This window comes from Lepus europaeus, chromosome 7, assembly GCF_033115175.1.
Source record: "Lepus europaeus isolate LE1 chromosome 7, mLepTim1.pri, whole genome shotgun sequence".
Lineage (NCBI taxonomy): Eukaryota > Metazoa > Chordata > Mammalia > Lagomorpha > Leporidae > Lepus > Lepus europaeus.
The window spans coordinates 55,911,084-55,923,860 of record NC_084833.1 but is presented as its reverse complement, the minus strand read 5'-3'; the positions used below and the strand labels follow the sequence as shown (position 1 = coordinate 55,923,860).

Genomic DNA, 12,777 nt, shown 5'->3' with positions numbered 1-12,777 from the left:
AAAAAGGAATGCTCCTGGAGGAGCCAGCACTGACACAGCAGGTTAAACTGACGACAGCATCTCATGTGAGTAGTGAGTACCAGTTCAAGGATCAGTGGCTCAGATTCTGACCCAGTTCCCTGCTAATGCTCCTGGGAAAGCAGCAAAAGATGGCCCAAGTGCTTGGGCCACTGCCACCCATATGGAAGACACAGTAGAAGCTCCTGGCTTCAGCCAGGCACAGTACCCACCATCATATTTGGGGAGTGAACCACTAGCAGATGGGAGACATCCATCTCTTCCTCCCTCAATCTGTAACTCTGCCTTCCAAATTAATAAATCTTTAAAAAGAAAAAAGACTATTCCTGGAAGCAAGACAGCACTCTTATACACTGCTGACAGGGTAAATAAGCTGAATTAACAAAACAGAATTCAGCAATATCTGGTTATCCCTATTTTACACAGAAAACTGACAAAAATAGGTTAAGTAAATGTCTGTTCTTGTGTCTCTTTTCTCTCTCTGCCTTTCAAATAAAATGAAAATAAATTTTTAAAATGGAAATAGGATATGAAAGGCAAACAAAACAACTTTTGAATAATTAATTTCAAATACATGAAAAGATGTTCAAAATTTTGTGGAGTTGTAAACTGTCACCTGTGCTGCCGGCATACCATATGGGTGCTGGTTCATGTCCCAGCTGCTCCACTTCAGATCCAGCTCCCTGCTAATGGCCTGGGAAAGAAATGGAAGATGGCCCAGGTACTTGCACCCTGTCACCCACATGGGAGACCAGAAGATATTCTTGGCTCCTGGCGTCAGCCTGGCCAGCCCTGGCCATTGCAAACATCTGAGTGAACCAGAAGATGGAAGCTCTTTCTCTATCTCTCCCTCTCTCTCTCTCTAACTTTGCCTTTTTAATAAATAAAAAGAAAATGTCACCCCTCCCAAAAAAAAGTGTTCAAAATTTGAATTCAATCAAGAAATAGGAAAAAAAATTCACCTATGGGACTAGCAAATATTACAGATTTATAATGTCCAGTGCTGACAAAGTTACTAGGAAACACATATTCCATAGATTGTTATTGGGAACGTAAACTGATAGCTTTCTAGGGATAATCTTAAAGGCCTTCTTTTCCCCAGCTCAGCCCAAGAACTTAGAAAATTCTAGTACTTTTATCTGCCTATATGCTCCTCCCTAATCCTATCCCCCAGTTTATACATTCCCATTCCCAGGTAATCACTCTTCTGAATGCTATATTTATTAATTTTTGTCTTCTGAGTTTTGTCACATGTGTGTCTGCCTTCACATTCTTACATATTTTAAACTTTTCTATTAGGTACAAGTTTTATTATTACTTTAGCAGTCTTTCAGTACTTTCAATTCACATTAGGTTGAGATTCAGCCATTTTGTTGTGTGGAGCTATACTTCACTCACTGTCACTTTCACATTACATTCCATCATATGAATTTATCAATTTTTCGATTAAAAATTGAGTTTCCAGATAACTGCATTTCCATTGTTATACATGTTTTCTCATGTGCAAGATCATTTTGGATATATCTTAGCAATGAACTGCTGTTATATGGTATGAAGATGTCCAATTTTCTAAGATATGCCTAGTTGTGTTCCAAAAATTTACATTTTTACTGGCAACCTAAAAGGATCCTTCTCAAAACATATTTCTATGGCACATTCCAGGTTGGTTATTGGGAGAAAATGCAGATCTCTGTATACACAGAAATGGCTCTGAAAAGCTGTCCTTTTGTTTAAAAAAAAAAAATCTATTTACATTGATAAAGTAAATAGAGGATGCAGAAAGAAACCTTCCCATTTGATACCTCTCTTTCAGTGTATGAAGACATTTTCACAAGAAGAAGAGACTGGGGTCTTTGCAACCTGGCTGAGAGGGATTAGCACAGATTTCTGTGACTCTCATCTGCATAATAAGACAGCTCTGGCTGTGTACCTCCGTTAGCCCACCTGCCACAGCCTGTGCCACCTCCCTTTGCAGAAGTCCAAACCCCAATCCCTTTGTTAAACTCTAAATAAAGCTTAGCCATCTGCCCCTCTTGGAGTCCGTATCGAATGAGTATGGCTTCCTGCGCTTAGGCAGATAATAAAACTTGCATGTAATTTTTCCAGTTATCAGTCTCTTATAAGTTTATTTCACGGACTAAAATTACAGAAACTTCAGAGGGAAAAAAGGAAATTTAAATCTTTTCCATGCTTCTCATCCAATTTCCTTCTAAAGCTTAGTATCATATTTCAAAAATTTTGTCAATGAAATAGGAAATAAATATTCTATTGTGCATCTGATTTATATTGCTATATTTAGTGATAAAGTTAAGAAATGTGTATTTTTTTGTGCAATTCTTGATCATATCTTACACCGTTTTTCTATTGGGTTGTTTATCACCTTATTGATTTGTACAAGTTCTTTATATTCCCTCAATGCCATTTGTAGGTCACATGTTGTGTGTGTGTGTGTGTGTGTGTATCTTCTAGTTTTTATCTTTAAGATGTCATTCTTAATTCAGAAAATCAAATTTATCAATCTTTTATTTTATGGGTAGTACTTTCTGTAACTTGTTTATAAAATCTTTCCCTACCCTGAGGTCAGACAGGTATTCATTAATATTGTCTTCTAAAACATCTAAATCTATGCTTTTGACATTTAACTTTTTTTTAGACAATTTATTTATTTTTATTTGTAAGACAAAAAGTGAGAGAGAGAGGGAGAGATAGAGATCTTCCATAGGCAGCTGGTTCACTCCCCAAATGGCAGCAATAGCCAGGGCTGGGCCAGGCCAAAGCCAGGAGCCTCCATCCAGTTTCCCATGACAGTGGCAGGGGCCCAAGTATTATTGGAGATAGGCTACTCAGGGTTCTTGTCTTCATACAAGAAAACAATTCCGACGTTAGAGTAGTGGAAAGCAAAGTAGCAGGGTTTAAAGAAAAGAAGTAATGAGGAGAAGTATACCTGGTAGGCTAGCCAGGTGGACATCTCAGTAAATGGCTGAGAGCCTAGACTACATTCAGACTCAGGTTTTTATGAACATGAGTATGGGTCCCCTGTTTCTTCTCCCCACCACTCTCTTCCAAGAAATTTTGAGTGGGGATTTCTGAAAGTGGAGTTCCTGAAAATCTTTCCAGAAATCTTACCAGCACAATGTTATGGGACCTAATAGCCCCTTTAGTGCAGGGCTGCGGAATACAGGATTAAAACCCATTTAACAGAGTTACAAAATAAGAGCAATTACTTTAGTTGTAATTTCTGGTCTGCCTTCAGGACTTGTTTCCTTATTTCATTGTGCAAAAAATCATTTTCTTTAAAAATTCCCATTTTCAGGGCCAGTCTTGATGTTTAACAGGTAAAGCTGCCACCTGTTACACCGGAATCCCATATAGGTACAAGCTTGTATTCCAGCTGCTCCACTTCCAATCCAGCTCCCTGGGAAAAGCAGCAAGATGGTCCAAGTGCTTGGATCCCTGTCACTCATGTGAGAGACTCAGATGAAGCTCCTAGTTTTGGCCTTGCTATGGTTAGTAAAATGGCGCAGTCTTACCTAAGGCGTGATCTACACCTTGACACCATCCTAGGCTCTAGCCCTGGGCTGGGCCGCCATTGCTGGAAGCCAGGTGGCCCAACCACCCATGTCAAGCTCCACCCCCATCCTAACAGGATTCACTGCCCACCTCCTGGCAAAGTTTTAAAAGGACCTGTTCCTGAATACGTCTCTCTCTCTCTCTTCGTCTTCTGATCTCTGTCTCTCTATCTCTGTCTTTTGATCTCTCTTACACTCTCCTCTTTCTCCTTCTTCGTCTCTTCCCTCCAGTCTGTCAGGTTTCCCCCAATAAACCCTTTCCCTTACTCCGGTGTTTGGTGTGTTTTGTGGCAGCCTTACAGCTATTATGGCCACCTAGGGAGTGAACCAGCAGATGGAAGACCTCTCTCTGTAACTCTGACTTTCAAATAAATAAATCTTTTTTTTTTTTTTTAAAGGCAGAGTGGACAGTGAGAAAGAGACAGAGAAAAAGGTCTTCCTTTACCGTTGGTTCACCCTCCAATGGCCGCTGCAGCTGGCACGCTGTGGCCGGCACATCGCGCTGATCCGAAGCCAGGAGCCAGGTGCTTCTCCTGGTCTCCCATGGGGTGCAGGGCCCAAGCACTTGGGCCATCCTCCACTGCACTCCTGGGCCACAGCAGAGAGCTGGCCTGGAAGAGGGGCAACCGGGACAGAATCTGGCACCCCGACCGGGACTAGAACCTGGTGTGCCAGCGCCCGCAGGTGGAGGATTAGCCTATTGAGCCGTGGCGCTGGCCTCAAATAAATAAATCTTTTAAAGTAAAATAAAAGTTCTCATTTTATTTGGCCTCTCTCATAGACACAGGCTAACACCTACCTAGCTATCTTAACACAAGTATTTAGGCCATCTTCTGCTGCTTTCCCAGGCATTAGCAAAGAGCTGGATAGGAACCAGCACTCCCATATGGGATGCTTAACCTGCTGTACCACAATGCTGGACCCAATATTGCAACTTCTTAATCCATCTGAAGCTGATTTTGTTATGGTGTGAAGGATCTTTTTTTTTTTTTAATTTTTAAATTTTTTTTCCTATAGATATGCAGTTTTTCCAGCTTCCCTTATTAAAAAAGAGTCTAATCTTTTGGCATGGTACTGCCATTGTGGATCAAAATTATGTTCAATTTATCTATTTACCCCCATGCCAGTCAATACTGTATTCTAAAAGAAAAGGTAGGAAGATAACACATCCAGCTCACTGTAACTATTCCCTAAACTCTCGATCTATTAAAACTACATGCTTTAATATGTCCATGCACATCTCATTCAGTAGGTATTTGCAGAGTGCATAAACTACCCTATCAATCATAACTAAAAAAAAGAGTTTTCCCATCTCAAAAATTCAAAGACTAGACGAATCACTCTAAATTTCACTTTCCAGAATTCTTGCACTAGATAACTTTGAGCCCTGCCCAATTAAACAGCCAATAAACATTTAACACCTAAAATTAGACTATTTTTTTAAGACTATAAATGTTGGGGCTGGTGTTACAGCATAACAGGTTAAGTTACTGCCTGTGAAGCCAGCATCTCATATGGGTGCCAGTTCAAGACCCAGCTTTTCTACTTCTGATCCAGCTCCCTGCTAATGTGCCTGGGCAAGCAGCGGAGAATGGCTCAAACTGCTTGGGACCCTGCACGCAAGTGGGAAACCCAGAAGCAGCTTCAGGTTCCTGGCTTTGGTCTGGCCCAGTCCTAGCTATTGTGGCCATGCGGAGAGTGAACCAGCAGATGGAAGAGAACTGCCCCATTCCTTCTCTCTCTCTCTCTCTCTCTCTCTCTCTCTCTCTAATTCTGCTGTTCGAACAAATAAAAATAAATCTATAAAAAAAAGAAAAATCCTCACCTCCTCTGGGAAGCCTTCCCTGATTACTTCAGTTTACTTTTACCTTCTTAAAAAAAATAATAATAATGCTATCAATCCATTAAAAAATACTAAAAACAGAATTAAATCATCTAGTCATGAAGATCGTCTGTCTCATAAGCCCTGACAATTACAGGTAGCAAAACAAGGTACTGTTTATGACCCACCAGAGCTGCACAACACAATCATTTATCCCCTCAATTCTCTCTTTAGAGGAAATAAAAGCAGTTTCTCCAACAGGAAACATAAAGGCAGCTAAAAATAACTACAGCTACTCAACAATGCTTTGTTGGCTTTTTCCTCACTGCTGTGAGCCAAATATAGTGTCTGTAAAGAATTTCAGAAACTCCAAAGGCTGTGTCCACATTTATGGATGCTCCTGGTCAGAGGTGGCTATAGGAAAGAAAGCAGCTCAGGCACACTTCAGAGATGGGTTAGAGTATGATGCACCAAAAACCATTCTTTGCAAAACTGGCTGAAACAGAAAAAGGTAAGAAGACAAAGTAAAAGGTCATTTAATTTATTAAGCTTGCATAATAGTCTCATGCTATATCTTCCCAGCGTAGAGGGCTCAGACAAGCAGCAACAACTTACAAAGCTACCACAAACTCCTCAGCTGAGAAGAGACAAACACCTGTAGAATAACTTTAAGCAGTGGTCTGGAAGAGGCACTAAATCTCAAGTGACCAGTTTTCCTATATTAAGTTGTTGCCTTGCTGGGAGAGTCCAAGGGAAGACTTGGTTGCTCTGGGGAAGTGACCATGTGGATTCCCCAAAACCAGACTCTCCCAAATCTCTTCCTACAGGGGTCATAGGGCCCCTTCCCACCCCCACATTCCTAACACCAAGTCCCAACCAGCCTCTCCCTGCGGTCTATCCTTGCATTATCTGTTTACAGGGAATTCAATACACAGGCTGCTGAAGAAGTGCTCAGAGAAGGACAGAAAAAAAACTAGAAAATAAAGAAGGGTACCAACGTAGAAAATATGACACTCCCTTCTTTACTCTTAGATCTCTTTCTGCAGACTTCCCTGACATGGTTGTGGATAAAATGCCCCCTTACTGCATTCAGAAATGAGGCTTAAAAAACAAGTCCAGGACAAAGGCAGCTCAGCATTTTCACTTGCTTAGGGCCAGATGAGCTCATGTATTGGCATAAAAAAGAACAAAGAGTTTTTTTTTTTTTTTTTAACAGACTTCTGATAACCAAAGCTGGGCAGCAACAATTAATTCTGATTTGGGGACTAGAAATGTATACTGTCCATACCTTTAGAGAAAGTCTCTTCTATAAACCAAGCTTGCCCCACCTCATCATCATCCTAGTCCTGCTTCAAAGCTTCTTTTTAACAGTGAAAAAGTGATCACATAATTTAAAGATGTCTATCAAAATACTAAAAGTAGTTAGTTATCACTGAGTAGTAAAATTTGACACAATATTTATTTTAATCTTTATGTTTTTCTGCACTTTAAGAATTTTTTTTAAACAGGGCCAGGCTATGGCATAAAAGGTTAAATTGCCACTTGGAGTCCTGGCTGCTCCACTTTCAATCTAGCTCCTGCTAATATGCCTGGAAAAGCAGCAGAAGATGGCCCAAGTCCATGGGCTCCTGCACCAACTTGGGAGAACCAAGCTCCTGGCTCCTGGCCCAGCCCTGGCTGTTGCAACCATTTGGAGAATGAACCAGCAGATGAAAGATCTCTCTCTTGCCCTGCCCCGTCCTGCCACACTCTCTGTAACTCTTTCAAATAAATAAAATAAATCTTAAGAAGAAATTTTACTATAAACATGTATCATTTCTGAGAGACATTCAAATTGTCTTTCAAAGATACTATCATTTTCCATCCATTATGTGCACCCCTCACAGTGTTTCACTCCTTCACAAAGCCAGCTCTTTTTTTCCTCAGACTAGGTTTTCCACGAGGACTACAAGATTCAAATATCCCAGAGGTTATCTCTGAAAATCAAAGTAAAAAATTATCCAGTTTTTGGAAATGGGTAAGGCTGTGGTGGAGCAGGTAAAGCCATAGCCTGAAGCACCAGCATCCCATATGGGCGCTAGTTTGAGTCCCAGCTGCTCTACTTCTGATCCAGTTCCCTGCCAATGTGCCTGGGAAAGCAGCACAGAATGGCCCAAGTGCTTGGGCCCCTGCACCTACGTGGGAGACCTGGATGAAGTTCCTGGCTCCTGGCTTTGGATCAGCCCAGCTCTCACCACTGTGGCCTTTTGAGGAGTAAACCAGTGGATGGAAGACAGCTCTTCCCACCTCTACCCTCACTCCCACCTCGCCCCATAACTCTGCCTTTCAAATAAAGAAATCAATCTTTTAGTTACAGAGAGAGGAGAGGCCGGGGGGGGGGGGGGTGTCTTCCATATGATGGTTCACTCCCCAGTTGGCCGCAATGACCAGAGCTTTGCCAATCTGAAGCCAGGAGCCAGGAGCCAGGAGCTTCTTCCACGTCTCTCACGTGGATGCAGGGGCCCAAGCACTTGGGCCATCTTCTACTGCTTTCCTAGGCCATAGCAGAAAGCTGGATAGGAAGTAAAGCAGCCCAGTCTTGAACCAGCACCCATATGGGATGCTGGCACTTTAGGCCAGGGCATTAACCCGCTGCACCACAGCACTGGCCCCAAGAAATAAATCTTTTATAAAAGGAAATATCCAGTTATGAAACCACATGCATAAATGTGTGACCTTCAGAGGGAATGTCTAGACGAAGTGGGACTCTGAAGCCCTGGATCCCACAGCCCACTATCACCATTTCTTCCCCAATAAATCACACAGAGAGGCCAGAAGCTTAGGCATAAAGACTTCAGCAATGATGGGGATACCAAAAAAGTAGAAGCTTCAATACCCCAGAACAAACACACTATAAGGTTTCTTAACCCATGACTTCTCAAACAGTCACATTAAGAAAATGGCTAGGGGCCTGCGCCGTGGCTCACTTGGTTAATCCTCCACCTGCGGCGCTGGCATCCCACATGGGTACCAGGTTCTAGTCCCGGTTACTCCTCTTCCAGTCCAGCTCTCTGCTGTGGCCCGGGAAGGCAGTGGAGGATGGCCCAAGTGCTTGGGCCCTGCACCCACATGGGAGACCAGGAAGAAGCTCCTGGCTTCGGATTGGCACAGTGCCAGCCGAGCGGCCATTTGGGGAGTGAACCAACGGAAAGACTTTTCTCTCTGTCTCTCTCACTAACTCTACCTGTAGGAAAGGGAAGGGAAGGGGAGGGGAGGGGAGGGGAGGGGAGGGGAGGGGAGGGGAGGGGAGGGTATAAAAATAAATAAATAAATAAACCTTTATAAAAAACTGGAAAATATGGCTTCTTGCTTAGTGATCTACTGTCTAGATTATGTACAAAGCATGTCTTATTTGTATTTCTACCCTAAACCACTTTTTATTATAGCTCTTATTTGAACTAAAAACTCCTCTTTTTCTAATCGTTGACAGCTACTCTTCATGTGCATTTATGAGAACAGTAGGTAAGTACACACACACAACACACACAAATACACAAAAACAGTATCCCAACTCAGTGGTTTTTTTTCCCCATCATTTAGATCTTTTCCACCTTATTTAATCTTGTCTTCCTCTAAAGAGTACAAAGCTCTATAGAGTCAAGAGAAAAAAGGGTAAAAATGGAAGAAGGTACAAGAAAAACATTTTGATTCTAAAACCAAAGGAATGAGCAAAAGCTAAGGGGTACATTTGACTATAATTTAAATATCACATGTGTGGTCCCATTATCAGAGCATTCATCAAGACTGCTGCCCAGATCCAATTCCATGAGAAAACTTTCTTTTTGGGATCCCTTACTTATATTTTTGATATATATAAAAATCTCTCCACAAAGGAATTTGTGGCAGAGAGAGGAAACAGAGTCATGTTAACACTGGTTTATATATTCTCCAAAACCTTCCTCTTAGGCCTTTCTAATGACTAAGAAATTCAGAGTAAAAAAGCCCATTCCTCCCCCCACTTCATATTAGCCACAAAAATAACTAGAGAGGCTGGCACTGTGGCGCAGTGGGTTAAATCCTCAGGCTGCAGAGCCAGTATCCCATATGTGCACCGGTTCACGTCCCAGCTGCACCTCTTCCGATCCAACTCTCTGCTATGGCCTGGGAAAGCAGTAGAAGATGGCCCAGGTCCTTTGGCCCCTGCTCCTGGCTGCTGACTTTGGATCAGCTCTGGTCTGGCCATTGTGGTCATTTGGGGAGTGAACCAACTGAATGGAAGACCTCTCTCTCCCTGGCTCTGCTTCTCTCTGTAACTCAAATAAATAAATCTTTTTAAAAAATACTAGAAAGGTAGACCAGTTATATGTTTAGCTGCAAGAAAAATGAAAAATTTGGGCTGGTGTTATGGTGCAGCAGGATAAGCAGCCACCTGCAACACCAGCATCCCATATGAGCACCAGTTCAAGTCCTGACTGTCCCACTTCTGATCCAGCTCCCTGCCAATGTGCCTGGAAAAGCAGCAGAAGATGGCCCGAGTCCTTGGGCACCTGCCACCCATGTGGGAGACCTAGATGAAGCTCCTGGCTCTTGGCTTCAACCTGGCCAGCCCTAGCCAATGTGGCCATTTGGGGAGTGAACCAGCAGAATAAGATCTCTCTCTCTCTAACTCTGCCTCTCAAATAAAAACTTTTTTTTGAAAAATAAACCAATCATTCTGATCATGCTTTAAAACTAATTTAGAATGAAGTAGGAAATAAACACTTTTCTAATAAATTCTTCTGGTATTTGAAACAGGAAACAGGAGCAGTCCATCCTCCCAGCCAAAAAGCAAAAGCATTCTCTCAAGGCCTTCCTAAGTTTCCAAAACTGGATCAAGCACCACAGGAATCACTATGATCAGGTTAATTTATACAGATCAACTGTGTCCTATAAAGGAGAACCACTATAAATGTCCAACTACTCAAGTAGTTATGAAATTATATAGGGTTTGTTTAAAATAATAGGGAGTGGGAGGAACAGAAATAAAATACAATATGATAACTGCTGAAGCTGAATGCTCAGAAAACAGGGATTCATTATATTATTCTGTGTATTTTATTTAAAATGTTACATAATAAAAACTTTAAATGTCTTTAAACATATCTAAAATATTGTTTGAAAAATATGTATAAAAAAGCAATTCACTATAGTATAAACATAGATTATAATATATGTACATCTAATGATAAAGCTGACCAGTGTTTCTAAAATAATACAAATTGAGCTAAAAGTTCACTGTTTTCACTTTTTTCCTGAAAAGTTATTCATGTTCCACAAAATGAAAGAAAATAAACTTGACGACACCATACTGGGCCCAAACCAAAGCCCTTTGTCTCCCCAGACCCAGATCAAACCAAAGGAAACACTGACACTCTCACCTCTTGAGGCAGTTCCAGCTTTGAGCGGTCATCCAAGCCATTGGAATGCAAGCCCATCAGATATGGAACAGGAGCATCTAGGAAATGCAGGAGAGAAGCCGGGAGAATAGGAACATAGACATGCTGCCACTGGAAAGGAAACATGAGAGCTGTAATCGTCTCTGCCACGGTCATCAGTCTCTGGTAATCTAAGTAAAAAAAGAAAAGAAAAAAGGCACATAAATGAACCAGTCAAAAATGAGTCACTCGTTTTTAAAGTAAGCTAAAACCTCCAATATGATTTCATATGTGCAAAGGATCAGGATAAATTTGCAAGGGTATGTTCAGTGTGATTTCCCTGTGGATGTCAGACAGACAACTCCGAGACCCTGGTGTATACCAACTTGAAATACACCAACACACATATACACAGGTCTCTGCTAGTATATGGAAATCTGAAAAACAGTAAATAGCACCTTGCTCCAAGTACTACCCCAAAATGTTAAGTAGGTTCTGTTAAGTAGAAAGGGAATGGAGTGAGGAGGGGAGTGAACAGAACAGAAAGAAAAGGAACAGCACTTTGGGTCTCTGTTCAGCATGGAAGGTAAAACAGGTTCATTTACCAGTCAAATATATCTCAAAGCATCCTGGAATAGAGTTTATGTGAGCTTCGCCTTCAAGATCAAGCACAAAAACCCACACATGCAGAAGCTGGTTTTCCGCACTAGCCAAGTCTGCCCTATACATGGCAACCCTTCCTGAATGGGAACAGCACCAAAGTGTTATTTCACATTTCAGTAAAAATCTTCCCTAAACTTGAAAGACCCAGATCAACTTCAGTGACTCAAAACTCTTGTTGTAGGTCAGAGAACACAGTCTGCAAGGGAACACTCGTACTTAATGTTTGGCTTTTCTTCACAATATAATTATTACTTTTTTTTTCTTATTTGCTTCTGCTTGGCTTATTTATTTATTTTAAATTTATTTGAAAGGCAGAGTTACAGAGAAATGGCCGGCGCTGCGGCTCACTAGGCTAATCCTCCGCCTTGCGGCGCCGGTACACCGGGTTCTAGTCCCGGTCGGGGCACCGATCCTGTCCCGGTTGCCCCTCTTCCAGGCCAGCTCTCTGCTGTGGCCAGGGAGTGCAGTGGAGGATGGCCCAAGTGCTTGGGCCCTGCACCCCATGGGAGACCAGGAGAAGCACCTGGCTCCTGCCATCGGATCAGCGCGGTGCGCCGGCCGCAGCGCACCTACCGCGGCGGCCATTGGAGGGTGAACCAACGGCAAAAAGGAAGACCTTTCTGTCTGTCTCTCTCTCTCTCACTGTCCACTCTGCCTGTCAAAAATAAAAAATAAAAAAAAAAAAAAGAGTTACAGAGAAATGGAGGAAGGAAGGGAGAGGAGGGAGGGAGAGAGAGAGAGGGAGAAGAAAGGGAGAGAGAGAGGGAGAGGAGAGAGAGAATATCTTCCATCTGCTGGTTCATTCCTCAAATGGCCACAAAAGCCAGGACTGGGCCAGGTCGAAGCCAGGAACCAGGAGCCAGGAGCTCCATCTGGGTCTCCCACATGGGTGCAGGGGTCCAAGTACCTGGGTCATCTTCCACTGCTTTCTCAAGCATATTAGCAGGTAGCTGGAAAGGATGTGGAACAGCTAGGACTTGAACCAGCACCCACATGGGATACTGGTACTACAGGCAGCAGCTTAATCCGCTGTGCCACAGAGCTGGCCCCTGTTTTGTTTTTTTAAGTGAGTAATAAAATGGTACAGCCAATAAAATGACTGTTTGAAATTTAGACAGCAGGCATTTAGCCTAGAGATGAAGGTACCCACATCCTTTGTCAGAATGCCTAAGTTTCATTCCTTGCTCCAGCTCAATATCAGTTTTCTGCTAGTGCAGACCCTGGGAGGCAGTGATGAGGGCTCAATTAACTGGGTTCCTGCCACCCACATTGGAGATCTGGATCAAGATCCCATGTCCCAGCTCTGGCCCAG

General features: G+C 42.5%; 1 protein-coding gene across 1 annotated transcript in view; it reads right to left on the bottom strand.

Annotated features, from left to right (window-relative positions):
* DENND5A (DENN domain containing 5A) overlaps positions 1 to 12,777 on the bottom strand; it is a 126,795-nt gene that overhangs the window by 52,960 nt on the left and 61,058 nt on the right. Inside the window, exon 5 of the mRNA XM_062196530.1 lies at positions 10,806 to 10,993. Coding sequence (XP_062052514.1) covers positions 10,806 to 10,993 — 188 coding nt within the window. The remainder of the gene's footprint in view (positions 1 to 10,805; positions 10,994 to 12,777) is intronic.